General features: G+C 44.9%; 2 protein-coding genes and 1 long non-coding RNA gene across 13 annotated transcripts in view; 2 read left to right on the top strand and 1 right to left on the bottom strand.

Annotated features, from left to right (window-relative positions):
• Nucleotides 1-15488, top strand: part of DYNC2LI1 (dynein cytoplasmic 2 light intermediate chain 1) — a 55420-nt gene extending 39932 nt beyond the window's left edge. For 7 of the 9 annotated variants that reach the window (XM_065527128.1, XM_065527126.1, XM_074011886.1 and 4 more), the window contains one exon: nt 14516-15488. In XM_065527128.1, coding sequence (XP_065383200.1) covers nt 14516-14709 — 194 coding nt within the window. In that variant the 3' untranslated portion in view covers nt 14710-15488. Of the gene's footprint in view, nt 1-11799; nt 11928-14515 lie in introns of all 9 variants that reach the window. The other 2 variants (XR_010580474.2, XR_012422430.1) reach the window with 1 other exon arrangement.
• Nucleotides 235-27960, bottom strand: ABCG5 (ATP binding cassette subfamily G member 5). 3 transcript variants are annotated; one of them, XM_005575996.5, is made up of 13 exons: nt 27733-27960; nt 27029-27150; nt 19430-19566; nt 19253-19351; nt 15114-15246; nt 13497-13636; nt 12536-12665; nt 11864-12077; nt 11558-11763; nt 10113-10251; nt 7252-7437; nt 1820-1932; nt 235-704 (listed from the first exon to the last, which is right to left on the bottom strand). In XM_005575996.5, the coding sequence occupies exons 1-13, from the start codon at nt 27873-27875 to the stop codon at nt 511-513; spliced, it is 1956 nt and encodes a 651-aa protein (XP_005576053.3). In that variant the 5' UTR covers nt 27876-27960; the 3' UTR covers nt 235-510. The 3 variants fall into 3 exon arrangements, with proteins under 3 accessions (XP_005576053.3, XP_005576055.3, XP_073867984.1); XM_005575998.5 differs by having other exon boundaries at nt 11693-11763; XM_074011883.1 differs by lacking the exons at nt 19253-19351; nt 19430-19566.
• LOC141408349 (uncharacterized) lies at nt 19094-23664 on the top strand. Its single transcript, XR_012422433.1, has 2 exons — nt 19094-20145; nt 22874-23664. It is a non-coding gene; the product is annotated as an uncharacterized lncRNA (long non-coding RNA).
• Nucleotides 27961-27992: the final 32 nt, after the last annotated feature.

Genomic DNA, 27992 nt, shown 5'->3' with positions numbered 1-27992 from the left:
TGGAGGGATCTTTTAACTCTGGGTCTTCCAGGAACAGAAGCATTCTTACCCAATTCTGCATGATAACCTTGCTTCATCTAAACCCACAACTCTTTTTTTCTGTCACTTACAGTCAGTAATCCATCAAGCCTTTTACTTTTGCCTAATCCTTTATCAAATGTAAACATATTTTTAGGATGACCTATTTTTTTCTGTGCCTAGAACAAGGAAAAAAATAGTCACACGAGTCTCCCATAGCTTTATGAATGATTATTATTTAATTCTTGGGCCAGCTCAGTCACAATTTCCAAATACCACATGTCCCTGCAAGTTGTAACAGGAAGGGACTATGAACCACTTCCATTGCATTCAAGGCCTGCATGGATCCAAGAGGCACAAATAGAGTCTTAATGGTTAAAAGACCTGAGATGTCCTATCAAGAAAGAAATCCATGGCACTCTCATTTCAGACATTCAGAGCAGTCATGCACAGTCAGCAGCTTCACTTCCATTTTCCCAGCCATGGTTTTCACTATCTGCTAATGAGATGATCCCTTATTTTGAAAACAACTATTCCTAGGATGACAAGAGCTGGAATAAATGAATACAAAATCAGAAAGTTCATTGTGAATCTAGATGTTGCACCTGGGCTGGTTTCCTCAATGAATTGAATTCCTTGAGTGAAGGCACACATTGGATTAGTCATCACAGAAACATTTGAGCTGCCTGTCAAGGAAAAGATTGACAGTATCAGGTGTGGTTTATCTCAGGTAATTTAATCAACAAGTATTTACCAAATGCTTGCTAAGTACCCTTATTAATGAAAAATACAGGACACTTTAGCAAGCACAGAGTTTATAATTTGAAGAAGCAAGAGTGAGCAGTTCTGGCCTTTGGCCTCATTTGAAGATGGACATGCTTTTGTTTCTATTTTGAGTATAGATTAATTACCACATTTGTGATAAAAATCATGGTCCCTTAGCACAGGCTATCCTAAAGTTACTGACATTATCACTTAAAATTATTTAAAACACTACTGAATTCAGCCATATTATTTGGTTGTCTTTGGAGTGGCCCTGAGATTTTTTTGGTGGGTTTTTTTTTTTTTTTTTTTTTTTTTTTGAGACACAGTTTCACTCTGCTGCCCAGGCTGGAGTGCAGTGGCTCGATCTTGGCTCACTGCAACCTCACCCTCCTGGGTTCAAGTGATTCTCATGCTTCAACCTCCTGAGTAGCTGGGATTACAGGCATGCACCACCACGCCCAGCTAATTTTTGTATTTTTAGTAGAGACGGGGGTTTGCCATGTTGGCCAGGCTGGTCTCGAACTCTTGACCTCAAGTGATCCACCCACCTCGGCCTCCCAAAGTGCTGGGATTACAGGCGTGAGCCACTATGCCCAGCCACCGTGAGATTTCTAATGGCCATGAGGTCCTTGTCCTGGTCCTACTTCTGACTTTTGCCAAAAGTGGCTTTACTTAGCTGTGTACGATGTACATTTTGGGGAAAAAGAAGCCACTTCAGCCTGCTTGAATGTGTTCAGTAGATACAGAAACTGAGTCTATCCCGAATATACTAGAGTTTACCTCAGTGTACATAAGGTCTGTCATTTTCTAACAACATCCGAATGTCCCTTACCTATTGACCTTTGACAGGAGACTAACTTGACTACTGCTTATTTTCTTTCATTTTAAAAATCAGAGAAAATGGACCGTATTTCAAGACAGAGTTTTAACTTGAATTATTATGAAACACAGCTTTTATTTCAAAAATACATTTCCTCCAATAAATTGCTTCCTCAGAGTAACGTGCAAAAATAATATCCCCAAATAGAATACTTACCACAAGTGAAATTCAGTCCGTAGAACTCATTGACTAAAAGAATCTCACTGCAATATTTTTGGAATGTAAAATAACTGATGATTTTAAAAGGAATGGGCATTTCTTGTATGTTTCTTAAGAAAAAGAAAACAAAAATGAAATTCAGTGGGCTCTGGCAATAGTCCTACCAAATAAAAAGAAAGGCAATCCTTATGTTTTCCAACATGAATATAGTTTTCTATCTCTTTATTGTAAAAATGATGCTCACTATAAAAAAAACCTTCAAACAACATTGAAATATATAAAGAAATACCATTGCCTAGAAATAACTATTGTTAACATTTTGATAATATATATAACATATGTGTTTATAAAGTTTTATATAAGTGGAATTAAACTCTTCATGCTCTTTCCCAACCTACTCTTTCTGCCAAACATGTCTCAGACATCCTTCCAAGTCAGTAAGCATAGTACTTTGTCATTTTTAGTCACAGCTTGGTAGCCTGTTATAGTGAAGACCTTAATTTAACAGTTGTCTCAAGTAGACAGTTACTGTCTAATTATTTTGGTAAGCACTATTGATATAAACATAAAAGAAAATACAGACCTAACACATACCAATTGGAGGAGGAGATTTGTGATTACACAGAAAGTTGAAGGTACCAGTGTAGAAAGTTAGAACTAACCTAGAATACAAAGGAAAAAGGAAGGAGAGACCGAGCCAACATTCATTGTGAAAATGTAATATGTCTCCACTCCAATCTATGTCAGGTGAAACTTTATGCTGACACTGTGGTCTTTTTAGTCCACCATATATTTCCTGTCAATCAAAAGATTTAAAATTCTTTCTGGTTGCAAGACACTAGTTCTAGGAGCTTGAGAACTTCAAAAGACGTATCCTATCCCTAAAGAACTCGTAATGTAGTTGGAGATATAGACTATATCCTTAAAACTATAAAAATACACAGTAGTGAACTATTTGTGCCAAGAAAGTATTAAAATAAAATGTGTACCACACATCCGTGCTGTTCTTGTATTTAGTATTTATGGTTTCACTTATTTCCAAGTGGTCCTCAAACTTTCAGTTATTGTCAGTTTCCTAAGGCACAACATTGAATTAACCACATTGAGAGGTTACTAATTGAAAAGGATACGTGGGACTCTGGGAAGGAATTAGGGGAACAGAAAGGAAATTCTAGGAAGGCAGAAATGGTATGAGTACAGGCCTACCAAGGGCTGCATATTGGACTGACTGGACCAGAAAGACTGGAGGAGAGGATGTGAAGGAACAGTGGGAGGGGAGCTCGGAACAATAGCCTGAGACAGCTATTTCAGGGCCTTGCGGTGAGTTGAGGTCGAATGACCATGGATGAGAAAGGTCACGTTGAAATCAGCATTCTGAGAAAATTAACGTGACTTCAGCAAGAAGGATGGCCAGAATGAGGGCAGAGTAAGAACAGAAAAAAAAAAAAAAAGCAGACTCCAACAAAAGTTCAAGTTTGAGATGACAAAGGCCTGGAGTAGGATGATGGCCATGAGAGGGTGGCTGTCTAGTGGCTAGGGTGGTATCTTTTTGAGGTAGGAAGCGTGCACCTTTGTTTCTGCCTATACCACACGGAGTCAAACAAAAATGTTCCAAATGCACCTATGGTTTGATATCAGAAAAGAAAACCAACATGATTTGGTGAGTGATGCAGTGTGTATACAGTTCAAAGACAGAGTCATTCACTTATTCACTCAACAAATAATGTTTGCAGGCCTGATGGTCCAAGGCCTAATTGGGCTGGCTGCTGAGAAGGTCTAAAATGATGAATGAGACACAGCTGCTGCCTTCAAGAGGCGGATAATCTATTACTGCAAAGGAAAACCATGACAGGAGGTAGCGTGTGATAGGCTGAGAGAGAAAACAAAGGGGGCCTTCAGAGAGAGTGCGCCTCTAGCCTTGGGAACAACCAATAAACTTTGTGCAGGTGGCAGAGAGAGACAAATGGATCAGTGAAAGGCACAGACAGAAGGAGAAGTAGCGGGAGGAACCATAGATCTAGATGTATTGACATGACATTGTCCACATTATGTTGGTTTGTGCTTTTTTGGTCTCTTTTTTTGAAACTGAGTCTTGCTCTGTCACATAGGCTGGAGTGCAGTGGCACGATTTTGGCTCACTGCAGCCTCTGCCTCCTGGGTTCAGGTGATTCTCCTGCCTCAGTCTCCTGAGTAACTGAAATTACACGCACGTGACACCACACCCAGCTAATTCATATTATGTTGTTAAATGGGAAAAAACGTATGCATATTTTGTATCTTATACAACAGGATTATTTCATCTTTGTTAAATTTTATATCAAATTCTAGCAAGAACTACATCAAAATTTAACTCTGGGCTCTGATACTTCAGGTAACTTTTACTTTCTTCCTCATCCATATTTATATTGTGAGCATTTCTTCCCCCAAGAACTTCATGATTTTGTAAGCAGAAAAAACAGCAAAGCTAATTTCCTTTGTGTTTAAAGGAGAAGGGAGCCAACAGCACAAATGCCACAGGCAGTTCACCTAGAACGATGATGACTGGGCAGGAAAATGGGTAAATGGAATGACTAGCAGGTTGATGTGGCCTTTAAGAGCAGAGTTTTAATTCAGTGATGGAAGTGGAATTCATGTGAAGCCTTGGGATGTTAAGATTTTGCAACTAATCTGAGAGCATTTAGTATTCTTTGCCACTGCCTACCTTTTAAGAGCAAATTAACCACCAGGCGCAGTGGCTCACACCTGTAATCCCAGCACCTTGGGAGACTGAGGCAGGGAAATCACTTGAGGTTAGGAGTTTGTGACCAGCCTGGCCAACTTGGTGAAACCTCATCTCTACTAAAAATACAAAAATTAGCTGGGTGTGGTGGCACGCACCTCTAATCCCAGCTATTCAGGAGGCTGAGGCAGGAGAATTGCTTGAACCCAAGAGACGGAGGTTGCAGTGAACCGAGATCGTGCCACTGCACTCCAGCCTGGGTGACACAGTGAGTGAGACTCTATTTCAAGAAACAAAAAAATAAATAAAGAGCAACTAACCTCCTTTTCCTAAAAACCCAATACAAATGCTGCTTATGATGGCATTACTTCCAGATAAATCCATCATAAGTTGAAAATATTATAAGTTAAAAATGCATTTAAGGCCAGACGCGGTGGCTCACGTCTGTAATCCCAGCACTTTGGGAGGCCGAGGTGAGCGGATCACCTGAGGGCAGAAGTTCAAGACCAACCTGGCCAAAATGGTGAAACCCCATCTCTACTAAAAATACAAAAATTAGCCAGGCATAATGGTATGTCCTGTAATTTCAGCTACTCGGGAGGCTGAGGCAGGAAAATCACTTGAACATGGGAGGCAGAGGTTACAGTGAGCCAAGATCATGCCACTGTACTCCAGCCTGGGTGACAGAGTGAGATTCCCTCTCAAAACAAACAAAAAACAAAACAAAAACACATTTAGGACACCTAGCCTACCAAACATTACAGCTTAGCCTGGTCTGCCTTAAATGTGCTCAGAACACTTAACATTAACCTACAGTTGGGAAAATTCATCTAACACAAAGCTTATTTTATAATAAATTGTTGAATATTTAATGTAATTTATTGAATCCTGTTCTGAAAGTAAAAAACAGAATGATTGTATGCCTACTCAAAATACAGTTTCTAGGCCTGTTGCGGTGGCTCATGCCTGTAATCCCAGCACTTTGGGAGGCCGAGGTGGGCAAATCACTTGAGGTCAGGAGTTCAAGACCAGCCTGGCCAACATGGCAAAACCCCATCTCTACTAAAAATACAAAAATTAGCCAAGCATGGTGGCACACACCTGTAATCCCAGCTATTCAGGAGACTGTGGCACGAGAATCGCTTGGACCTGGGAGGCAGAGGTTGCAGTGAGCTGAGATAGTGCCACTGCACTTCAGCCTGGGCGTAGAGTGAGACTCCGTCTCAAAAAAAAACAGAAACAAAATACGGTTTCTACAGAACGAGTATCACTTTCTCAAAAAATCGTAAGTCAGGGATTATCTGTACATGAAATGGCACCAGATTAACTGAAACAATGATTCAAATAATATAAAAGAGGAGATGCTGCCCAAGGTTGGCTCTGTACATTGCTGGCTTGACTCTTGGCGTGATTTGATTTCTGCATTTTTCATAAATATTAACAATCCACTTAAGCAACATGGACAAATACAATGTAATGGTCTTAGTGTGAAAAAATATCCTCCTTGATTGATCAAAGCCTAGTTCACTTTGCTTTATATAATATCTCACCTTCATATAACTCACTACAATTTATAATGTGTTTTCACATTGATTATTTTCTTTCCTTCTCATGATCCCTTGAGGTATCATGGTGAGGCTGAAATAGTGATCTCTTTTTTGCAAATGAGGAAACTAATTTAGGTAGAAAAGAGACTGGCAAGTGGTAGAGGAAGTTTCTGACTCAGGTCAGCCTCTCTCAGGAAGTCACATGCATCACAGCCTTCATAGTGGTGTGACTTGAGCAAAGTCAAGTCTTCATTTGAGCATAGTGGTGTGAGTTGAGCGAAGTCAAATGAGCTTCATTTTCTTTTCTGAAAATGGATTGCTCTAAGAGTTAAATAATTAAACACACACACATATAATTTTATATAGTAGACGCTCAGTAATGTTTTTGCTTTTTGACTTGAGTTTTAAAAGTTTAAGTCAAAGAAACAGCCTTCATGTTTCCTTGGGGACCCAGGGATTACTTACTAGATCCCACTCATACCACCTGCCTGGGATCGTTTTTTAGCCTTTTAAAATTTTCTGCCCTTTTTGCTGCTGCTTTTTAAAAACGTGTGTGGATGCATTTTTTCCTGGTTATAAAATGATACTTGTCCATTATAGAACATTGATAAAATATGGAAATATGAAGAAAAAATTAAAATCAATATCACCTAGAGATAATTACTGCTATCATTTGGTGCATGTCCTTTAAGCCTTGATACTGTTTGGAGCAGTCTTTTATCCTGCAGGCTCTTTTTTTATCTGACTAGTCTTAATTCCTAAGAATAACTGGGAATTGAGAACTGCAGTACAAAATCAACAGTACCAGGTCAGAAATGAACTAATATATGCAATTTATTTAGCCTGTCACGTGGGCTGTGAGTTTTTCCTGGAACATCTGGACTGGTTTTCTTCTCTTGGTATAATGGCTTATTACACGTGAATCATATCATAACATAAACTTGTCAGTTCCTGATTCCCAATAAAAAAGACATTTTATTGGACAAATGAACAGTTCAAGGTCTAAGGCAATAATGATTAACGAGCAGTACAAATGCTGCAGACTATAAGGTAATATCCATAACCACTATCAGTTCTCTGGTATTCCTTTACTTCAGTCATTATTAGGTGATCATTAATAACAGGTTATCCCAATCTACATTTTTTGAATTATGATATCTTACCTGACGAATCCAGATCCAATAAGCACCCCCGCAATGGACAGCAGAGCCACTACACTGTTGACTATATTTGGATTTTGGATGATACCAAGTAGCACAAGAGTTAGAAATTCACCAATTAAGTGGGGGGCCAAGAGAGCAGCAGAGAAATATCCAAATCTGGCAACCTCAGGATGTAAGCCCAGCGTCCTAGAAAAGCATAAGCTCTTCAGTTTCCTCTCCAAGGGCTATCATTTAAGAAAAATACTGTGCTTGCCTCTATGAATAAACCCTTGGTAGTGAGTGGGTGGGAGGCGTTTGCAGGGCAAGCCACACTCCCCTTTGAAAGGTCTTTTCGGAACAGAGCCAACATGAGACTATTTATTACATCAAATTGTTCCCATTGGCTGCAATTCATTGGGAGCCACCTTTTCCCTTTCACAGCTCCTTCAGCTCTCATAGGAAAACATTAAATTACTTAGACAATGGTCACAACTCACTGCAGGAAGCAGGCTTGTTGAACTCTACAGGCTTCTTCATAAATAACCATGTTCTGCCTAGCCAGCACCACACCTACCTTAATGTTAACGGGCTCACCCAACCCGCCTCCCAGCACCCCTTGCCTGAACTTCATCTCTGTTCTGTGGGATTATTGCCTGTGTGAAAACCCCTCACTTCTTGTGTCCTTGATCAGGTTAGCCCTCCCCAGGTCTACTCCATTCCATTCTTGTCTTTTATTCTACCAACCCCTTCCACTGATTTGACCTTCGTTTTCTTTTTTGAGACAGAGTTGCACTCTGTTGCTCAAACTGGAGTACATTGGCTCATTGCAACCTCTGCTTCCCGGGTTCCAGTGATTCTCCTGCCTCAGCCTCCCAAGTAGCTGGGATTACAGGTGTGCGCCACCACACCCGGCTAATTTTTTTGTGTTTAGTAGAGATGGGGTTTCGCCATGTTGGCCAGGCTGGTCTCGAACTCCTGGCCTCAAGTGATCCACCCACCTCAGCCTCCCAAAGTGCTAGGATTACAGGCATGAGCCACCGTGCCTGGCCTGACCTTCGTTTTCTGGCAAACAAACCACCCTATATCCATGCACCTTTCCTCTTCTATTCCTTTCTCCAAATTACATTTCCCTGGTGATAGCATGTCTTCAATGACCATTAGGCATGGCTGCTCTTTATCCCATTTGTAGAGTAAGCAGAAAAGGTTGGCGTGTCTTATACTCACCCCTCCTTACCACTTCCTCTTCAAGGCCATCTACTTTTCCTCTGTACAAATCATGAAGTTTGCCTATGCTATCAATGCCATTCCTCGTTGTTGTCTTCTGTGATGTTTAAAACATCCTCTCACCTTTGATTATTTTATAGCATCTGGACCACAGTCATTCTTTCTGCTCCTCTCCACTATCATTTTCCTCAAGCTCTTTAACCTTCTTGATGAGCCATCCACATCAGTGGTTCCTAATTAGCTAATCTCAATTCCAGTGGCTCCAGCAACCTAATCTTCATCACTCACCGTGTCTTGGACTTAAATATCACTCAAAACGGTTTCACTCCCAGGATTTCAGAGTCTGAGGACACCCTCTCTGATGATGGCCTCGGGCCTCTCACTTCCCCAGTGCCCTCACTGCCACAGATGCTGGGCCCCTTCTGCCATTCTTTGCCTTATCAGTTCCCACATCTGGGGACCCTATTCTCCCTTAAGCAATGGAAGGTATGCTGGACAATGCCTATTGCCGCACTAACTGGATCCCCTCTGCCATCTTGCCTCAGCTGGCCCCTGGACCCCTAAGATTTCCTCATTGTGTCTTGAGTTCTAATAGCACGTCCCATTATGACTGATATAAACCTCTACTTTAAAATTTCCCCTCCCCAATTGCAATCTCTCTCCCCAGTGCTCAGCAGCTGAATCCACCTTCCATTTTATGAATTTCTTGATATCTTCATCATCTCTATTTTTCATTCTCTCTCTCCCCCTCTCTCTTCCCGCGCCCCATCTTTGAAAGTGTGACCCTAGCTGCTTGCATCCTCGATCCCATGTTATTGATTCCCCTATCCCTACCTTGATCTACTCTGGAAACTTCCCCTTTGACTTATCCAAATTTTGACTGCATTTTCATCTACTCTCAATCTGATGTTTTTTGATGGTCTTATCTACCACATGCTAAAACAACCATTTTTTGAACTTGATCATGATTAAAGTAACTGCCCCTTTCATCCTACCCTGTAACACCAAGTTTCTCAAAACAGTATCTGCTTCCTCCATCTTACACCTTACCTTCTTGTAAACCTGACTTACACCCCCATGACTCTACCAAAGCTCTTTTTTGGAAAATTGCAATGGCCTCCTCCCCTTATGCCTCACCTCCTTTAACCCCTGCAATATCGAAGTGTTTACAACATTTCCTTGAAACTCTATCCCTCCTCATCCTCTCTGATGCTGCCCAATCCTGCTTCTCTTTCTGCCTCCCTGATCACCCTCTGCCGCCTCTATTGGCTTGCTGTCCTCTTCCCACCCTCGAATGTGTCAGTTTTAAGGTTTTACACTCAGGCTGTTTTCTCCCTGCCCCTGGGCCCCCCATGCACCTGGGTCCCAGCCACTTCAGAGCCCTCTTCTCTGGCCCAAGCCCTGCCATGAATGGGGACAGGCCATTCCCAGGCATGTGTCGTCTTGTTGGTTTGTTCTCAGGTCTCCCCCAGCCCACAGTTGGGCTATTTACAATAACATTAATGTCCTGGAAGATAGGACATTGCACTAGACACTGATGGGCAAAGTGTAGATCCTCCGGAGCAGAGAACTTCACCCTGGAGCTCTCCCTGCACAAGTCCCACTAGCTCCATGACTCCATGGGAGCCCGGCCCTGGGTGAACAGAACAACCCCTCACCAGTAGCACACACTGCTGAAAATCATCGTGGCAATGACACTGAAGGGGAGGACGTGCAGCACGTAGGCCAGCAGCATCTGCCACTTCTGATAGAGGCCATCCTGACTCTCCTGGTCGCTGACAGCTCGCAGCACAGGAACTGGGAATGGAAGGCAGGTTTCCGAAGTCAGTCACCACCCAGCTGAAAGAGGGAGGGCTAGCCCAAGCTGAACGTGAGGTCTGTCAGGGCTGGATGGTGAGGACCAGCTAGGGGGAGTTCCCTAGTCAGAAGGAGGGGACCTGCCATCCACAGGACAATAAATTTCCACCCCAGAAATCTACACTCTACCTGAATTGCAATACAATTGCAAAAGATGTCATTTATTTCCTTCTCTCTAAAGTGAGGAGTTGTCACCAATTCAAGAAAAGTACATGCAAAAGGGGCATGAATAAGTGATTTGAAGCATTTTGTCTCCTTTCTGTGCAGGACTCCCCCCGGCCCGCCCCGCCCTGCCCCTGCCACCAGCAGCCTGCATTTTAGACTTGCTCTCAGAAGGCCAGGCAAACCCCACAGATGCAGACACTTAGCATTGCCCCTCATGTCAAGCTCTAGGGCAACTTCACAATAGCAAAGTCCTTCCGTCTTTTTTTTTTTTTTTTTTTTTTTTTTTGAGATGGAGTCGCTCTGTCGCCCAAACTGGAGTGCAGTGGTTGGATCTTCGGATCTCAGCTCACTGCAAGCTCCGCCTCTCGGGTTTACGCCATTCTCCTGCCTCAGCCTCCCCAGTAGCTGGGACTATAGGCGTCCGCCACCTCGCCCGGCTAGTTTTTTGTATTTTTTAGTAGAGACGGGGTTTCTCCGGGTTAGCCAGGATGGTCTCGATCTCCTGACCTCATGATCCGCCCGTCTCGGCCTCCCAAAGTGCTGGGATTACAGGTTTGAGCCACCGCGCCCGACCAAGTCCTTCCGTCTTATTCCCTAACAGTGTTGCCTTTGGGGAATCCCTCTAACGCCAGCTTCCTGCAAGGTTAGGCAACCAGGTGTTGTCTCTGGAATTCCACTGAATTTGAAAATTAGGTGCTGGCTGTCCTAAAACCAGCTCCAAAAAGAAGCTAATGGCACACAGTTGGCCTGGTCGCTGAGCCCCCATGGGCCGTGCATTCGAGGTGGCCAAGATGAGATAGGAGGAATGATCTTTTGAAAAACTCCTCAAACTCTCCCCACCAGTGCATTGTCACTTCATGTTTCCCTGGATCCTTAGCCCTCAGAGAGATCCACCTGGTGAGCTCATTCATATTAATGTGTTGGTAACTCAATAGTTGCCTTTCCCCAGAGAGGGAATCCGGAGAGGGCCGGGTTGAGCTCAGAGAAATACCCTTATAATGGTGGACTTTTGTAAGGTTACAGCTGGAGAAGGGAGGTGTTTAGGGAGAAAGAGGTGCACTTCCAGCACGTGGGCACTTACACAGATTCACAGCATTGAGCATGCCTGTGTACGGGGTGGAGCCCACAAACATGTAAAGGAGACCCACGCGGTCCTGGATAGCACCATTTAGCACATTGTTCTGGACCCGCAGAACGAAGAAGAGGAGGAACAAACCCATGGTCAGATTCTGAAGGAGACGCATCATCACTGCCAGCTTATTTCTCACCAAGTTTCTTGTCACTCTCCTGAAAATAAACAACCCTGTTTTAATTCCTTTTCAGAACTGTTATTGGGGGATGGCTAAATACCTCCAATGGGCATTGCTCACATTTGTGAGCCTCTTACCTCAGGAGAACACCCAGTTTGGAGAAAACTCCGGGAGAATCTTTGGTTTTGAAAGGAACCATCGGTAATGTTTTCAGGTGTTTCGTTCTTTCAATATTCTCCAAAGTTTTATGACAAATTGCTGATTTCTTGTAGGCAGATTCTATCATCTGGACTCTCTTGTAGGTTTCTATTTCCCTTTCCTTGCTTTGGGTATCCACTGACGTCAGGTCCACTAAAAGTTTTTCCCAAAAGATGTCACCCAATGTGTTTTTAAATGCATGCATGCACATGGATATACAATTAGTACAGGAGTACTGGCCATAATACCTCATCCCATCAAGATAAAATTTGTGGTTAATGCCCACCTATAAAATCAGAATACTTTAAAGCATCCCAGCAGGGCCTTGAGGATCCCACTGGGATTATCTGGGAGAATTCCCAAGCTCAGCTAATTATGCTCTGATAAAGTAGTAGCAGTGCGCCAATTTGTTTGAGAGAGATCCCCGACCTCATTCTGATAGTCATCTTTGGCAAGTTAATTGACCCGGCCAAATTAATTCCTTGAAGAGTATAAAGCACAAAAACAAAAGCAAAAATCAAACCCACTAGAGCTCGTGTCATCCAGGCAGAAGTCTGAGATGAGACAGTTTAAAAAACATTCATGATGGGGAATGTGAAAGAAAAACTTACTATAGAAGTCAAAAGGGTTTGAATGTTCAGGACAAGGGTAACCGCAGTCACTGAAGAAATCAAGCATTTCCACTGGTGTGCCACAGAAAATCAGCTCTCCGAAGCTCAGGATGGCAATTTTGTCAAAGAGCTGATCAGCCAACAGACGAAGTTAGTGTGTGATCACAAGGGTAGCGACGCACTTCAAATGTCTCCGGGAACACTGATGCAGGCCCAAGGTCAAGTATTCCTTACAGTCGCCATGTCCTTATGGGAAATGCATTTCTAAGCAGTCAGTCCTTCGATGACCTTGGCCCTGCATCAGTATTCTTGGAGACATTCGAAGTGCATCGCTACCCTTGTGAGCCTAGGCTACCACTGTGGGTCACGCTGCCTCCCATCCTGAGGTCCAGCTTCATATCTAGGAGAGACAAGCATGACTGAACCTGCGGTTAAGTCCCAGCCAAGCCAAGTGAGTGACCTCGGGCGAGCTGGGGTGGGTCTTAGTTTGTTGTTTTGTTTTCATTTTAAATCTCGGCTCCTCCTCTATAAAAAGCAAATAAAAGCTAACTAAAGGGATACTGGGCAGAGAAAGTGAGATTTTTTTTGGAAGGAAATCTGTATGATTTCATGGAAAAACACAGCCTTTGAAGCCAACTTGGCTGTGAAAGCCTAATGCTAGCTTTTTACTATTAATAACTGTGTGATCTTGGCTCAATTAGTTGTTGTTGTTTTGTTGTTGTTGTTGTTGTTGTTTTTGAGACGGAATCTCACTCTGTCACCCAGGCTGGAGTGCAGTGGCATGATCCCGGCTCTCTGCAACCTCCTGGGTTCAAGTGCTCCTCCTGCCTCAGCCTCCCAAAGTGCTGGAATTACAAGTGTGAGCCACCGTGCCTGGCCACTGGTACAAATCTTACCCCTGCCCCTGCGATTCCCAGCTCAATACACCATAGACCCGGCCTTTACGAGTTGAATCCCTTACCTGAAAAAGCTCAGAACGGGGCTGGTGAATGGTGAGAACCACAATTCGGTTCCTGCGAGCCAGTTCCACCAGGAGGATGACAATCTGATTAGCAGTCATGCAGTCCAGGCCTGTGGTCGGCTCATCAAACAGCATGACCTCTGCCAGCAAAGAAGGGCCAGACTTCTGAGGCACTGCAGAGCCCAGGCTCTGTGCTTAAAACTCGGAGTTCTGAACTGTTCCTTATTGAGCTTGCACCACATCCAAACAGTGTGCAGTGGGAAGGAAACATGTAAACTAGCTTTCAGCCTGAGCTCAGGAGAAAGCACCTGCTGTGGAGGGGCCTAGTTCCCAGCTCTGGAGCACATGTGGGGCTCAAATCCTCGAGGGTACAGGGAGTAAGGAGATCAGGCCTCTTATAGGGTACTATGGGCCATCTGCGCTCTGCTCAGGGCACCCTGCCAGAGAACAACGGCTGGCAGGCTGGCATCAAGTTGTTTTAAAACAAGACTGAGAGGAGGCTGGTCAAAAAGACAACCCCATTTCATGTCTGTAACATTTTCCAACACCAGCAGGGTCTTTGCACAGAAAAGAAAAAAAATCTGACTAATAAAACAAGGTCTGAAGTGTGGCAGGCATTTGGGTTCTTTAGAGGGTTTAAAGTAACTTATTTCTACCTATACAGTGACAAGGGGGCCGGGCGCAGTGGCTCACGCCTGTAATGCCAACACTTTGGGAGGCCGAGGCGGGCAGATCACCTGAGGTCAGGAGTTCGAGCCCACCCTGGCCAACATGGTGAAACCCTGTCTCTAGTAAAAGTACAAAAATTGGCCGGGTGTGGTGGCGGGCTCCTGTCATCCCAACTACTCAGGAGGCTGAGGCAGGAGAATCACTTGAACTCGGGAGGTGGAGGTTGCAGTGAGCAGAGATTGCACCACTGCACTCCAGCCTGGGGGACAAGAACACGACTGTCTCAAAAAAAAAAAAAAACAAAAAAGTGACAAGGGCTCTTAAAAACATCTCTCTTATTTGCCTTCTAGTGACCAAGCACCATCTGAAGAACAGGCAGTCCTGGTCTACCACAGTGCAAAGAAAGGATCCAGATGCAGTTTGTCCTCTCCAGCTGCATATGAGTGGCGAGGTTTCCCCAGGTGATGGGGAAAATGACCAAACCAGGCAGAGGATCGACTACTCTGTTTTGATACTCCCTTCCCCACAACATACACACTTTTGAGTTTATCTTTCAAATTCCTATTTTAATTCCTGCCATTTCATAAACACCTGTGGTCATACCAAAACTCACTGGCTCTCCCCAGCCCACACAGTGGTATTCCCCTGGTGAGGAGAAATGATTGGCCGGGCAAGGCTCCGTGTTCATGGAAAATCCCAATGGAACACTCCAACACCAATGCAACGCTTCCGGGTCCAGGAGTTGTTTTGTTTGGATGATGGAATCACATCAGGAAATGAACTATACAGCATTTCTGAAAAAACTGGGTCCCCAATTTGAAAAATCTATGATTTCAGTTGCACACAAACCCCTTTCTGAATGAGGACTGTGAAGACAGGGCCCAAAGCATCTGCGACACACAGAAGATGTCCAGACAGCAACTAGTAACAGTTCTGGGTGCCACTTACTGGGATCCTGGAGCAGCTGGGCTGCGATGGAGACCCGGCGCCGCTCACCAGTGGAAATGCCCCCCAAGTTGTAGTTGCCAATCAGTCGGTCTGCCACATGACTCAGACTCAGCTCTGCCATGATGGCCTCCACCTGCAGGAGACACAAATTACAGGAAGGCTGGGCGTGGCTGTGGGTGCTATTTCAATTCACGGGCTGGGGAGGACATGAAAGAGGCAACACCCCCCCGCCCCCAAGAATCCAAGGGCCACTTCCAGACTCACCACACCCTGGAGAAAGCACGTCTTTGATAATAATATGATCCAATTTGACTTAAATCGTAATATAATACATGTGTCAGATTTAAATAAATAATATGTATTTTTTAAAACGTTCCCAGAGGCTGGGTGCAGTGGCTCATGCCTGTAATCCCAACACTTTGGAAGGCTGAGGAGGGGGAATTGCTTGAGGACAGGAGTTTGAGACCAGCTTGGGGAACAGAGAGAGACCCCGTCTCTACAAAAAAAGAAACAATAAATTAGCCGGGTATGCTAGCACGTGCCTGTAGTCCCAGCTACTCGGGATGCTTAGACAGGAGGATGGCTTGATCCCAGGAGGTTGAGACCACAGTTAGCCATGATGGTACCGCTGCACTCCAGCCTAGGCGACAGAGCAAGACCCTGTCTCCAAAATAAAATAAAATAAAATAAAATAAAATAAAATAAAATAGGCCTGGCATGGCGGCTTGTACCTGTAATCCCAGCAGCACTTTGGGAGGTCGAGGTTGGTGGATCACTTGAGGTCAGGAGTTCGAGACTAGCCTAGCCAACATGGTGAAACCCCGTCTGTTCTAAAAATACAGAAATTAGCTGGGTGTGGCGGCGGGCACCAGTAATCTCAGCTACTCGGGAGGCTGAGGCAGAGGAATTGCTTGAACCCAGGAGGCCAAGGTTGCAGTGAGGCAAGATGGCGCCACTGCACTCCAACCTGGGTGACAGAGCAAGACTCCGACTCAAAAAATAATAATAATAAACAAATAAAATAAAATAAGATTCCCTAGAACAAAAACTGCTTACACTTGCTTCAGGAAAATTAGCCAGGAAACAACGGATACTTCATTAAACTCCTATTTGCAGGAGCCACAGTCACTGCAGCCCATACAGAAAAATCCCCCAAAGTCATGATTACAATATCACTTACTTTAAGTGTTTGGGTTTAGAAACTTTATTATACGCCGGGCGCGGTGGCTCAAGCCTGTAATCCCAGCACTTTGGGAGGCCGAGACGGGCGGATCACGAGGTCAGGAGATCGAGACCATCCTGGCTGACACAGTGAAACCCCGTCTCTACTAAAAAATACAAAAAAAACTAGCCAGGCGAGGTGGCGGGCGCCTGTAGTCCCAGCTACTCGGGAGGCTGAGGCAGGAGAATGGCGTGAACCCGGGAGGCGGAGCTTGCAGTGAGCCAAGATCACGCCACTGCACTCCAGCCTGGGCGGCAGAGCGAGACTCTGTCTCAAAAAAAAAAAAAAAGAAAAAGAAAATATGTTTAAAAAAATCCAACCTGATTTGAACTAAACCTGTTTCCCACTGTATAACCCAAATAAGTGCTGGGGTCCCGTGTGGTACAATCTCCGTGTGATTTCACATCAGAGACATATAATCCAGCCTTCAGAAGCAATTAAAAATAATTCCAATCTTTATTTGAATTTATTTAAGGACTTTAAGGGGAACCCAATTTATAACCCCCAGCCACATCTAAAATCCCCTTTCTTCCAATTCTCTTCACTCTACTTAAACCCTGCAGCTCCCTGAAACCCTTTTTCCTCCTCATTCTCAACGCCCCCAAAACAATAACAACTAAAAAAAATTCTTTACTGACTTTCTAATCAAGAAGCTTGGCTTTTTTCCTCCCTCTCTGTCTTTCCTTCCCCAGCTTATCTCCTCTCCAGAGACCTGTTCACAAATCTGTTTCTGTCCTCCCGTACTGATTACCTCTATCTGCAGACACCCCAGGGGGAAAGCAGAAAGAGACGGAAGGTCCTCATATGGTAATGAGTTTTGTTTCCAGACACCCCTAATAAAGCCGTGTTATGAAAATGGAAACAAAACCATTGCATTAAAAAACAATAAGCTAGATTGCAGAAGAAGAGGGAATGACTTGTGGACCTACATTCAAGAGGAGTCAGGGAGTGGGGTTGACACCTTACAGGTAGCTTTGACCCACCCAAAGAATGGACGTGTCTGAAATAGGTACAAAGGAATAACGAGAAGGTAAAAAATGCATAAATAAACTAGCATGATATATTCTGGAAAAAAAGAAAGGTCTTCTCTTGCCATCAGGGTAGCAGGATCCTGGAATTAAGCTTTGCTTGACACTGTGAGATTTCTGTGCTCACCAGCCAGGGTAGATGTCTGAGCCTTCTTCTAGAATGTCTCTATAACATCATAAGGAGTAAGCTTGCCCCTCCTGGCTTGGAAGGGATGGACAGAGAAGATATTTACTTAATTTGTCTCGGAGGTTTCACACCCCAGCAGCAATGCTCTCCCATATTTTGGAAACACTGTTGGAAATGGAATTCAGAGTCCTTGTAAGGAATATTGTAAGGACCTTGTAAGGATCATTGGGATGATCAAGTCCAACCCTCCATGCTCTGTGCTTTCACATAATCTGATGTATTCCTCACATCAAACCCAGGAGAAATGCATTCTTACTGTATTTTTATAGAGGAGAAAACAGAGAGAGGTCCATAACTTGCCCAAGATAATGCCACTAGCAAATGGCAGGGCCAGGATTGAGAGGACTGTCTGGGCTCTCTCAAGCGGTCCAGGAAGCCTGAGCCTTAGCCAACAGCCCAGCAGACACAGCCTGCTCACATTGGCCATGCTTTATTTCCAGGTTCTTCCATGGACAGAAGCAGATCTGCCATGCTGTCTCCTTTATTATAATCAGCACTTCCTTTCCACTGAATTACTTGTCAGGATTTTACACGCTGTGGGCTGGATTTGCTCAGAAAAGACTCACAATTGGAGAGAACTCTGCTATCAGGAGTTCTCCTGCTCCCAGGGAGCTGTGCCCCTTGAAGGAGGCATGTTCACCTGTCATTGGTTCCCTGGGTGCTTGTGGGCCTTCCCAGTCTAGAGAGAAATGAAGCAGTTTCCAGGTAAGGTCCCCGGTGGGTTTACTTGTGGCTACTTCCAAACTGGAGACAATTAAGAAAGAGATTGGAACCTAGAAGGAGTTGACAATTCATTCGTTTCTTCCTTCATTAACTCAGTCCAGTTTGGATGAGGCACGTTCAAGATGTCTCCAAGCAAGCTGAGAAAAATCAGTGGCAAAAATAACTATATCTGCTCAAACAGGGAACTTGTAGAACAGCATGGTCCCAGAGAAGGGCAGTGCAAGCCACAGACAGAAGTGAAATATTTTAGTAGCCATATTTTGAAAAGTAAAAAGAAACAGGTGAAATTTTAATAACATATTATTTACAGCCAAAAATACCATTTCAACCTGTAATCAATACTTTTTGAAATTTATTTATTTATTTATTTATTTATTTGGTTGGTAAAGACAGGGTCTCCTTTCGTCCTTCAGGCTGGAGTGCAATGGTGCAATCATAGCTCACTGCAGCCTCGACCTCCTGGGTTCAAGAGATCCTCCTGCCTTAGCCTCCTGAGCAGCTGGGAGTGCAGGCGCACACCACCACGCCCAACTAATTTTTGTATTTTTTGTAGAGACTGAATCTCGCTATGTTGCCCAGGCTGGTCTCAAACTTCTAGACTCAAGAAATCCTCCCGTCTTGGCCTCCCAAAGTGCTGGGATTACAGGTGTGAGCCCACCCTGCCAGACCTAAAAATTCTTAATGGGCTTTTTCACATTCTGTTTTTCTCAGACTCAGAGTCTGAAATCTGATGTGTATTTTGCGCTCAGAGCACGTTTCAGTCTGGACTAGCGACATTTCAAGTCTTCCAAAAGCACATGTGACTAGGGGCTGCCCTCTCAGGCAGCACAGGGTACACGGTGCAAGGCGCAGGGCGCGCTCTAGAGTGAAGGAGTGACGAGCAAAGGGGAGTAATGGGCAAGCGTAGGCGAAGAGAGGAGGGCAGCGGGGGATGCAAAGGTACTCAGTTTGCCTGCTGTGAGCGGGGGGCTGCACCCACCTTCTGCTGGAAGAAGCCGGGGTTGCCGCGGCGGATGGCCAGCAGGGCGGTGTAGCGCAGCGTCTCGCGCACGGTGAGGCTGCTCAGCAGGGTGTCGCTCTGCAGGAGACTCGGGCGTCAGTGTAGCCCAAGCCCCCGGGGCGGGCGGCTGGCCAGGGGTGTGGGGGACGCGCCCACCTGCAGGACGTAGGAGAAGCAGTCCTGGAACTGCTCCCGGCGCAGCGTCCGGCCGTTCACATACACCTCCCCCAGGAAGGTCCCCGTGCGCTGCAGCCTCCCGGACATGGCGTCCAGCAGCGTGGTTTTCCCGGAGCCTGTGGGGCGACAACAGAAGGCCCTGGGGGAACCCCTCTATGCCGGCCTTGGAGGAGCTTCCCGAGACCCTCTGTGTGGGCATGACCCCGCGTGCCAGGAGTGCTACGTGAGGGATCCTGTTCTAGGTATTAAGGATACAACAGGATACAGGCCCTGCCCTGTAGAACGCGCACTGTGCATGCAGCAGTCTCACGCGCAAATGAGTCTCTGGATTGTCCCCTGAGTGAGAGGGGACATGCCATTTCTTTCATCTGGGTCAAGACCGAAGGTGCTTTCTCTGCTTCTTTGTTTGCCTTTAAAACTGTTTTGGATTGAAAAACAAAATACCTATAGGTATCAGAATAAGAGGAAAGCCAAGACTCTTGGAAACGTTTGGATCCTAGGACGGATTTCTTTTTGTGGCCCCCCTGGGGCGGTCTGGTTGTATCTGGATGTAGGTGACATTATCTAGAGCCTTGCTCACAAAGCAAGGAGCATCAGCAACCCCTGAGAGCTTGCCAGAAATGCAGAGCCCCAGGCCCCACCCGCGACCTGCTGAGTCAGATCTGCTTCAGTCGAGGTTGAGAAGCACTGGCTTGGTAAGTCCTTTGGTAAAACCAAGTTGGCCACAGCCTACGCTAGAGCCTGGGGCACAGCCTAGCTGGATGTCACTAGGAAGGTTCCCACAGAGGGGTTGTGGTGAACTGCCTGCCTGCTGGAGGTGACTGCGGGATAATGCTTGCCTTGGTTTGCTTTTTTCTTTCTTCTTTTTTTTTTTTTTTTGTTTGAGTGAGACTGAGTCTCGCTCTGTCACCTACACTGGAGTCCAGTGGCACCGTCTCGGCTCACTACAACCTCCACTTCTCAGGTTCAACCCATTCTCCTGCCTCAGCCCCCTGAGTAGCTGGGATTACAGGCATGCACCCCCACGCCCGGCTAATTTTTGTATTTTTAGTAGAGACGAGGTTTCACCATGTTGGCCAGGCTGGTCTCGAACTCCTGACCTCAGGTGATCCTCCTGCCTCAGCCTCCCAAAGTGCTAGGATTATAGGCGTGAGCCACTGCTTTGTTCTAAGGTTAAAGGTTAGGTGATGCCTTTAGACAACAGCCTGATGGCCCCTCAGTCATACTGGACACAAGTTTACCACAGACCCAGAGTTCATGGAGACAGAATAGACCTCCCAGGCCTTTCCTATCCAAGGAGGCCGAGAAGTTGGGATTCATAACAGAGAAATAGGCAGGAAGTTCTGAACTATCTGGGAAGATAGCAAGAGAAATCTGCTGATGAGATGGCTGTGCAGTCAAAGAGATCTTTTGTTGAAATATTATTATTATTATTATTATTATTATTATTATTTTGAGACAGAGTCTTGCTCTGTTGCCCAGGCTGGAGTGCAGTGGCACAATCTCAGCTCACGGCAACCTCCGCCTCCCAGGTTCACGTCATTATTCTGCCTCAGCCTCTTGAGTAGCTGGGACTACAGGCGCAAACCACCACGACTGGCTAAGTTTTTTGTATTTTTAGTACAGGTGGGGTTTCACTGCATTAGCCAGGATGGTCTCAATCTCCTGACGTGATCTGCCCACCTCGGCCTCCCAAAGTGCTGGGATTACAGGCATGAGCCACTGCACCTGGCCCTTTATTTATTTATTTATTTATTTATTTATTGAGATGGAGTCTCACTCTATCACCCAGGCTGGAGTGCAGTGGCAAGATCCCAGCTCACTGCAACTGCCATCTCCCAGGTTCAAACAATTCTCCTGCCTCAGCCTCCCGAGTAGCTAGGATTACAGGCATCTGCCACCACACCTGGCTAATTTTGTATTTTTGTAGAGACAGGGTTTCACCACGTTGGTCAGGCTGGTCTTGAACTCCTGACCTCAGGTGATCCGCCTGCCTCGGCCTCCCAAAGTGCCGGGATTACAGGTATGAGCAACTGCACCTGGCCCTTGTTGAAATATTTTGAAGAAACTTGCTTGTTGCTGTGAGAGGTACAAAGATGAATCAACTCCCTTAGCAGCTGTCTTCTTTTCTAATGCATAACTGACAAAACTCAGAATTAGCCCCAGCGTGTTCAGGGGGTGGTCAGAGTGGGGAAAGAGAGGAAAACCCATGACAAAGAAACAAAATGTGACTTCATTGGGATTGTCTTTCTTTTCTTTTTTTTTTTTTTTTGAGACGGAGTCTTGCTCTGTAGCCCGGGCTGGAGTGCAGCGGCCGGATCTCAGATCACTGCAAGCTCCGCCTCCCGGGTTTGCGCCATTCTCCTGCCTCAGGCTCCTGAGTAGCTGGGACTACAGGCGCCCGCCACCTCGCCCGGCTAGTTTTTTGTATTTTTAGTAGAGACGGGGTTTCACCGTGTTAGCCAGGATGGTCTCGATCTCCTGACCTCGTGATCCGCCCGTCTCGGCCTCCCAAAGTGTTGGGATTACAGGCTTGAGCCACCGCGCCCGGCCGGGATTGTCTTTCAAAATGTGCCCTGTAATTTCCCAGTCGTGCGGTTCTTCTAACCAGAGCCACCCTGGCTTTACATTTTTCGATCCAATCTGAACTCTGACAGAAGCTGCAGATGTCCTGCTGCCTGAGTCCCACCCCACCACATCATCAAAACTGGCCTCCCCAGGGATATAAAATCCACTTTACTGTTGCCACATCCAGCGTATACTTCTCTGGGAGGGATCACAAGACAGAACTACCCAACCAAGCCACTTCCAGAGTTCTGATTCATAGACATTCTGAGAGATCATGAATGGTGTTGTTTTAAGCCACTAAACTGTGGGATACTTTTTTTTTTTTTTAACAATAGATAATGAATTTAGTTTTTTAAAAAACATGTCAAATATTTATTAACTCATTAATTAGAGAACCAGCAAGATGACAAAGCTCATTCAAAAGAGGATATGAGAAGCTGGGCGTGGTGGCTTATGCCTGTAATCCCAGCAATTTGGGAGGCTGAGGCAGGCAGCCTGAGGTCAGGAGTTCACGACCAGCCTGGCCAACATGGTGAAAACCGGTCTGGACTAAAAATACAAAAATTAACTGAGTGTGGCGGCGGGCGCCTGTAATCCCAGCTACTCAGGAGATGAAGCAGGAGAATTGCTTGAACCTGGGAGGTGGAGGTCGCAGTGAGCCGAGATCGCACCACGGCACTCCTGGGTGACAGGGTGAGTGAGATTCCATCTCAAAAAGAAAAGAATATGAGAAATTGATATGTATAGACAGTGGGGAAAAGAAGGTTGGAATAAGATAACAAAGTTAGATACAAAAATGGTTAATGCCCTAAAGGGCAATAAAACTATGACATTTGTAGTTTTCTTTTCTAACAGGACAGAAATCATTTGCAACTAAATAATCTGCAAAGAAGCATCCAATCCAGAGTCTACGCCCTCCTCAACAGCAAACAACAATTCAAATGAGTTTCAGTTGGAGTTCCCCTGGAGTCAGATGGCTCTAGGCAGGCTTGCTTTGGACTACGCTCTAGTGAGACTTTGAACATATATGTCATCATCTTTTGCCTCGCTAATAAAGATTTGATAGATAACACTGCTAGAGATAAGACACCAATGGGATTGTCATTTTATGCAATACTATGGAGTAATTCATAAAATTATTTTACTCCTTTATTCAACAAATATTTATTAAGCACCCACTGTGTGACCGACCCTGTTCTAGGTGATAAGGATACAGCAGAATACAGTCCCTGCCCTTGTAGAACTTGCAGCCCACTGTGGATTCATTTCAGTATAAAGGGTAGGCATTGTCCGAAAGCCATGATTAGGCATCTCATCAGAAACCAGCCCACACCCCCACCCCAATCAAGAGCCCCTCCCGCTGTCCTGCTGTATGTGCGTGAAACACAACATTGGCCTTTGGAGTGCACTTCTGAGATGGGGGGTTCCATCTCTTGTTGTTCTTAGAAGTGGGACACACTTCTGAGAAGGGTGCTAAATGTCACCCTGTTTAATTCTTTATAAGGATGACAACAGGTGACAGTTTGTTAAAGGAGAAGAGGCAGGTTTTTTTTCTTTTTAAAGAAGCGCACTGTATTTATCAAAAGGAAGCTGAGAATGACCCTGCACGTTACAGTACATGTGTACAGCTAGATATTGGTTAAAAATGGAAATGAGAACTGACAGAAAGTCTTTGAAAAGTGTAACAGCTTTAGTCAGTGCTATGGTCTGACTGTTTATGTCTCCCTAAAATTCATATGTTGAAATCTTACGCAAGATGATGGTATTAGGAGGTGGGGCATTGGCCGGGCACGGCGGCTCAAGCCTGTAATCCCAGCACTTTGGGAGGCCGAGACGGGCGGATCACGAGGTCAGGAGATCGAGACTATCCTGGCTAACCCGGTGAAACCCCGTCTCTACTAAAAAATACAAAAAACTAGCCGGGCGAGGTGGCGGGCGCCTGTAGTCCCAGCTACTCGGGAGGCTGAGGCAGGAGAATGGCATAAACCCCGGAGGCGGAGCTTGCAGTGAGCTGAGATCCGGCCACTGTACTCCAGCCTGGGCGGCAGAGCGAGACTCCGTCTCAAAAAAAAAAAAAAAAAAAAAAAAAAAAGGAGGTGGGGCATGCAAGAAGGTGATATTGGGAGATGATTAGGTTATGGAGAGCTCTTACAATTGGGATGAATGCCTCAGAGACCCCTCCCCACTTCTGCCACGCACGGTTAGGGTGAGAAAATGGCTGTCTAGCCAACAGACACATGAAAAAATGCTCATCATCACTGGCCATCAGAGAAATGCAAATCAAAACCACAATGAGATACCATCTCACACCAGTTAGAATGGCAATCATTAAAAAGTCAGGAAACAACAGGTGCTGGAGAGGATGTGGAGAAATAGGAACACTTTTACACTGTTGGTGGGATTGTAAACTAGTTCAACCATTATGGAAAACAGTATGGCGATTCCTCAAGGATCTAGAACTAGATGTACCATATGACCCAGCCATCCCATTACTGGGTATATACCCAAAGGATTATAAATTATGCTGCTATAAAGACACATGCACACGTATGTTTATTGCAGCACTATTCACAATAGCAAAGACTTGGAATCAACCCAAATGTCCATCAGTGACAGATTGGATTAAGAAAATGTGGCACATATACACCATGGAATACTATGCAGCCATCAAAAAGGATGAGTATGTGTCCTTTGTAGGGACATGGATGCAGCTGGAAACCATCATTCTTAGCAAACTATCACAAGAACAGAAAACCAAACACCGCATGTTCTCACTCATAGGTGGGAACTGAACAATGAGATCACTTGGACTCAGGAAGGGGAACATCACACACCGGGGCCTATCATGGGGAGGGGGAAGGGGGGAGGGATTGCATTGGCAGTTATACCTGATGTAAATGACGAGTTGATGGGTGCAGCACACCAACATGGCACAAGTATACATATGTAACAAACCTGCACGTTATGCACATGTACCCTACAACTTAAAGTATAATAATAATAAATAAATTTTTAAAAAATTAAAAAAAAAGATTTCAAATTGTTAGGAGAATATAAGAAAGAGAATGCCATCAGTGGTAAAATTTTAAGGTACGTGATATTTTAAAGAGTTAATAAAGAAAGAGTTAAGTAGAAGAAATAGTCATAGAAAAATGAAACAACTTAAATGGTTCTTAAAGGTTTAAGAGAGAATCATTGGTAAACCATCACAAATGCTTTGGCTTTCTCAATGACGCCATAGGGAGATGATAATCATAGTGAAATACTAACACACAGGTGACCTTCATGAGATTCTTCTTCAGCAGATATGAACATACACTAAAGTTAGATCCATTTTGGTTATTTGATGGAATGGATATTTCACCTAACGAAGCTGGAATATTTCTATTTGTGTTCCATATTTTAGAGTTTTCTTGAAGAAAAACAATGGTCATAAATGTTAAAATTCCCTTAGAATTGGCACCTGAAAACAAAATGTAGTTTTTTAAGACTGGTGTCAAATTAATTTTGCCAGATTTGTTCTGCACAGTAAGAGCTGCACTGTTACAATATTTCGAGTTAAAAATTACTCTCAAAGTTTACTCAAGTTCAATTTTAATATATTTACAGTATGTGAAATATTTAGTTTCATTTATACTTTAATATTGGAATTAAATTAAAATTTTGAAGTTCATATTAATTATTTAAATAAGAAAAATACTGGACACATTCATTTAAAAAATATTTTAATTTACCACTAACTTGTTATTCATTATTAGCTCTATGTCTCCATTATTAAGATACAAGTCAGAATACTGTGAAATCAACTTGACAAATTTGGAAAATGTTTAGGCTGAAAGGCTGAAATTGTCTAGGTCATAGCTCTTCATATGAGATTAAAACATCTTATAAGTATCAGGAAATTCTGCTATTTAACAGACATGCAATTGAAGATTAAATGTACCTTTAAGGTACATTCACTCTGAAAACTGGTCTGGCAGTTTCTTATAAAGTTACACATTTACTATAAAATCCAGTAATTCTACTCTTAGGTATTTACTGATGATAAATGAAGCTTATAATAAAAGAAATCTTTACACACACACACACAAAAAAAAAAAAAAAAAAAGAAAAAAGAAAATGGCTGTCTAGGAGGAAGTCTTCCTCACCAGACACCGAATCTGTTGACCCCTTGATCTTAGACTTTCCAGCCCCTAGAACTGTGAGAAAAAAATTTATGCTTTTTATAAGCCACCCAGTCTATGGTATTTTGTTTTAGCAGCCTGAATGGACTGAGACAGTCTGGGAATTCCTCTTTTTTTTTTTTTTTTTGAGACAGGGTCTTGCTCTGTTGCCCAGGCAACAGAGTGCAGTGGCACTATCTCAGCTCACTGCAGTCTTAACCTCCTGGGCTCAAGCAATTCTCCCACCTCAGCCTCCCGAGTAGCTGGGACCACAGACATGCACCACCATGCCCGGCTAACTTTTGTATTTTTTTGTAGAGATGGGGTCCCACTATGTTGCTTAGGTTGGTCTCAAACTACTGGGCTCAAGCGATCCTCCCACCTCAGCCTCCCAAGCTGCTGGGATTACAGTCGTGAGCCACTGTGCCCAGCCTATTCTCTATTCTTGATTGTATGTCCAAAATATACCATCATAAAACAGGACCAGTGGAATCAAAGATAGGGGCTTAATGGGCATTTTTGTGCTTATTTAATCCTTTTCCTTTCTCTAGGCAGTGTACAGATAGGGGAAATTGTGTTTTCTGAGTACTTTTATATGCCGTGGAACTGTGGGGCCTTTTTATATTTTGAAATATGAATTCACGTATATGTTAGGCAGGATTTTATCCTCTTTCAAGGATCTTTCTAAAGATTTCACGTTGGTAGCAGGTTCCATTCACAGTCAGACATCATTAGATTTCATTCTAATATCAAACCTGTGGCTTTCTTGCTACAACTTAATCTGTTTCTTCAATGTGGAGTTTAACTCAAGCCAAAGCCTTTTTAGAATCCTCCTTCCCCAGCTTACCTGAGCTTCCCAGGATGCACATAATCTGCCCGCTCTCCACGTACAGGGATACATCTTTGAGGATCTGCCTGGTCCACTGCTGCCGGCAAGATGCGACGTCCCACCAGGGCCTCACGCGGTGGCTTTAAAGGAAACCCCAGGAAGGCAAAGGCAGCTTGGGGCCCTGGAAGGGACTACACCCGGGTCCCCAGCATTGATCGCACCTATGCCCCACCCCAGTTGTCTCCGGACAGGCTCCTAACGTGTTTCAGCCTCAGCGCCCTCCTCTGTAGAACCTGGCAGATAGCGACTGAGGCTGTCTGTCACATAGGGAGGGGGCCTGTGCTGGAGTTGCTCTGAATGTCCTGTCTGTTTGGCTGGGAGGTGGCTGTCCCTGCATTCCTTCACCAGGTTTCAAGATTCCTTGCATTCCCAGTACCCCCGTTCCCATCCACAGAGGGCAGGCCGTAGACACTGGGGTAGGCAGGGCACTGCTGCCACTTTGTTTATGCCCAGGCCCTTCCCTGGGCAGGGGGAGGGGCCATTCACTGTCGCTCCACGTTTCCCAGCACAGCCCTTCTCCCTCTCCTCTCTCCACCCGATCCACTAAAGAGGGAACCCAAAGTCCCCAGGCAGACACCTAAAGCGTGAAGAAAGGCAGCAGAGGGTTGAGTGCAGAGCCCCGTACTCCTGGGGGAGCAGCAGCAGCAAGGGCTCTGCCTTACCTGACACTGTAGGAGGCATGGAGGATGCCCAGGCTGTGAGGCTCCAGGGCAGTGGCAGGAGCCCCCTCCAGGGAGCTCTGGGAGCCCCTGTTTACTTGGAGACCCGTGGACCCTCCGGGGCTCAAAAATGAGAGGTCACCCATGGCCAACAGGCAGCAAAGCTGGGCAAATTTTCTGGTGGCCTGACCCTCCCCAGAGTGGCTTCAGTTGGGGAGCCTGGGGCAGACTGCCCTGCCTGCTCCACCTGACCCCGGAGTCCC

Source organism: Macaca fascicularis, chromosome 13 (genome assembly GCF_037993035.2).
Source record: "Macaca fascicularis isolate 582-1 chromosome 13, T2T-MFA8v1.1".
Taxonomy (NCBI): domain Eukaryota; kingdom Metazoa; phylum Chordata; class Mammalia; order Primates; family Cercopithecidae; genus Macaca; species Macaca fascicularis.
Note: the sequence above shows the minus strand (reverse complement) of the source record. Positions and strands in the feature narration are given on the sequence as shown.

Bases quoted from the DNA above. Each gene is read 5' to 3' on its own strand.
- ABCG5 (XM_005575996.5), bottom strand. From the start codon at position 27,875: ATGGGTGACCTCTCATTTTTGAGCCCCGGAGGGTCCACGGGTCTCCAA. The intron at 19,352-19,429 runs GTGGGCGCGTCC...AGTCTCCTGCAG, and splicing joins GCTTCTCCTACGTCCTGCAG to AGCGACACCCTGCTGAGCAG. The intron at 12,078-12,535 runs GTAAGTTTTTCT...AAAAACTTTTAG, and splicing joins AAACCCTTTTGACTTCTATA to TGGACCTGACGTCAGTGGAT.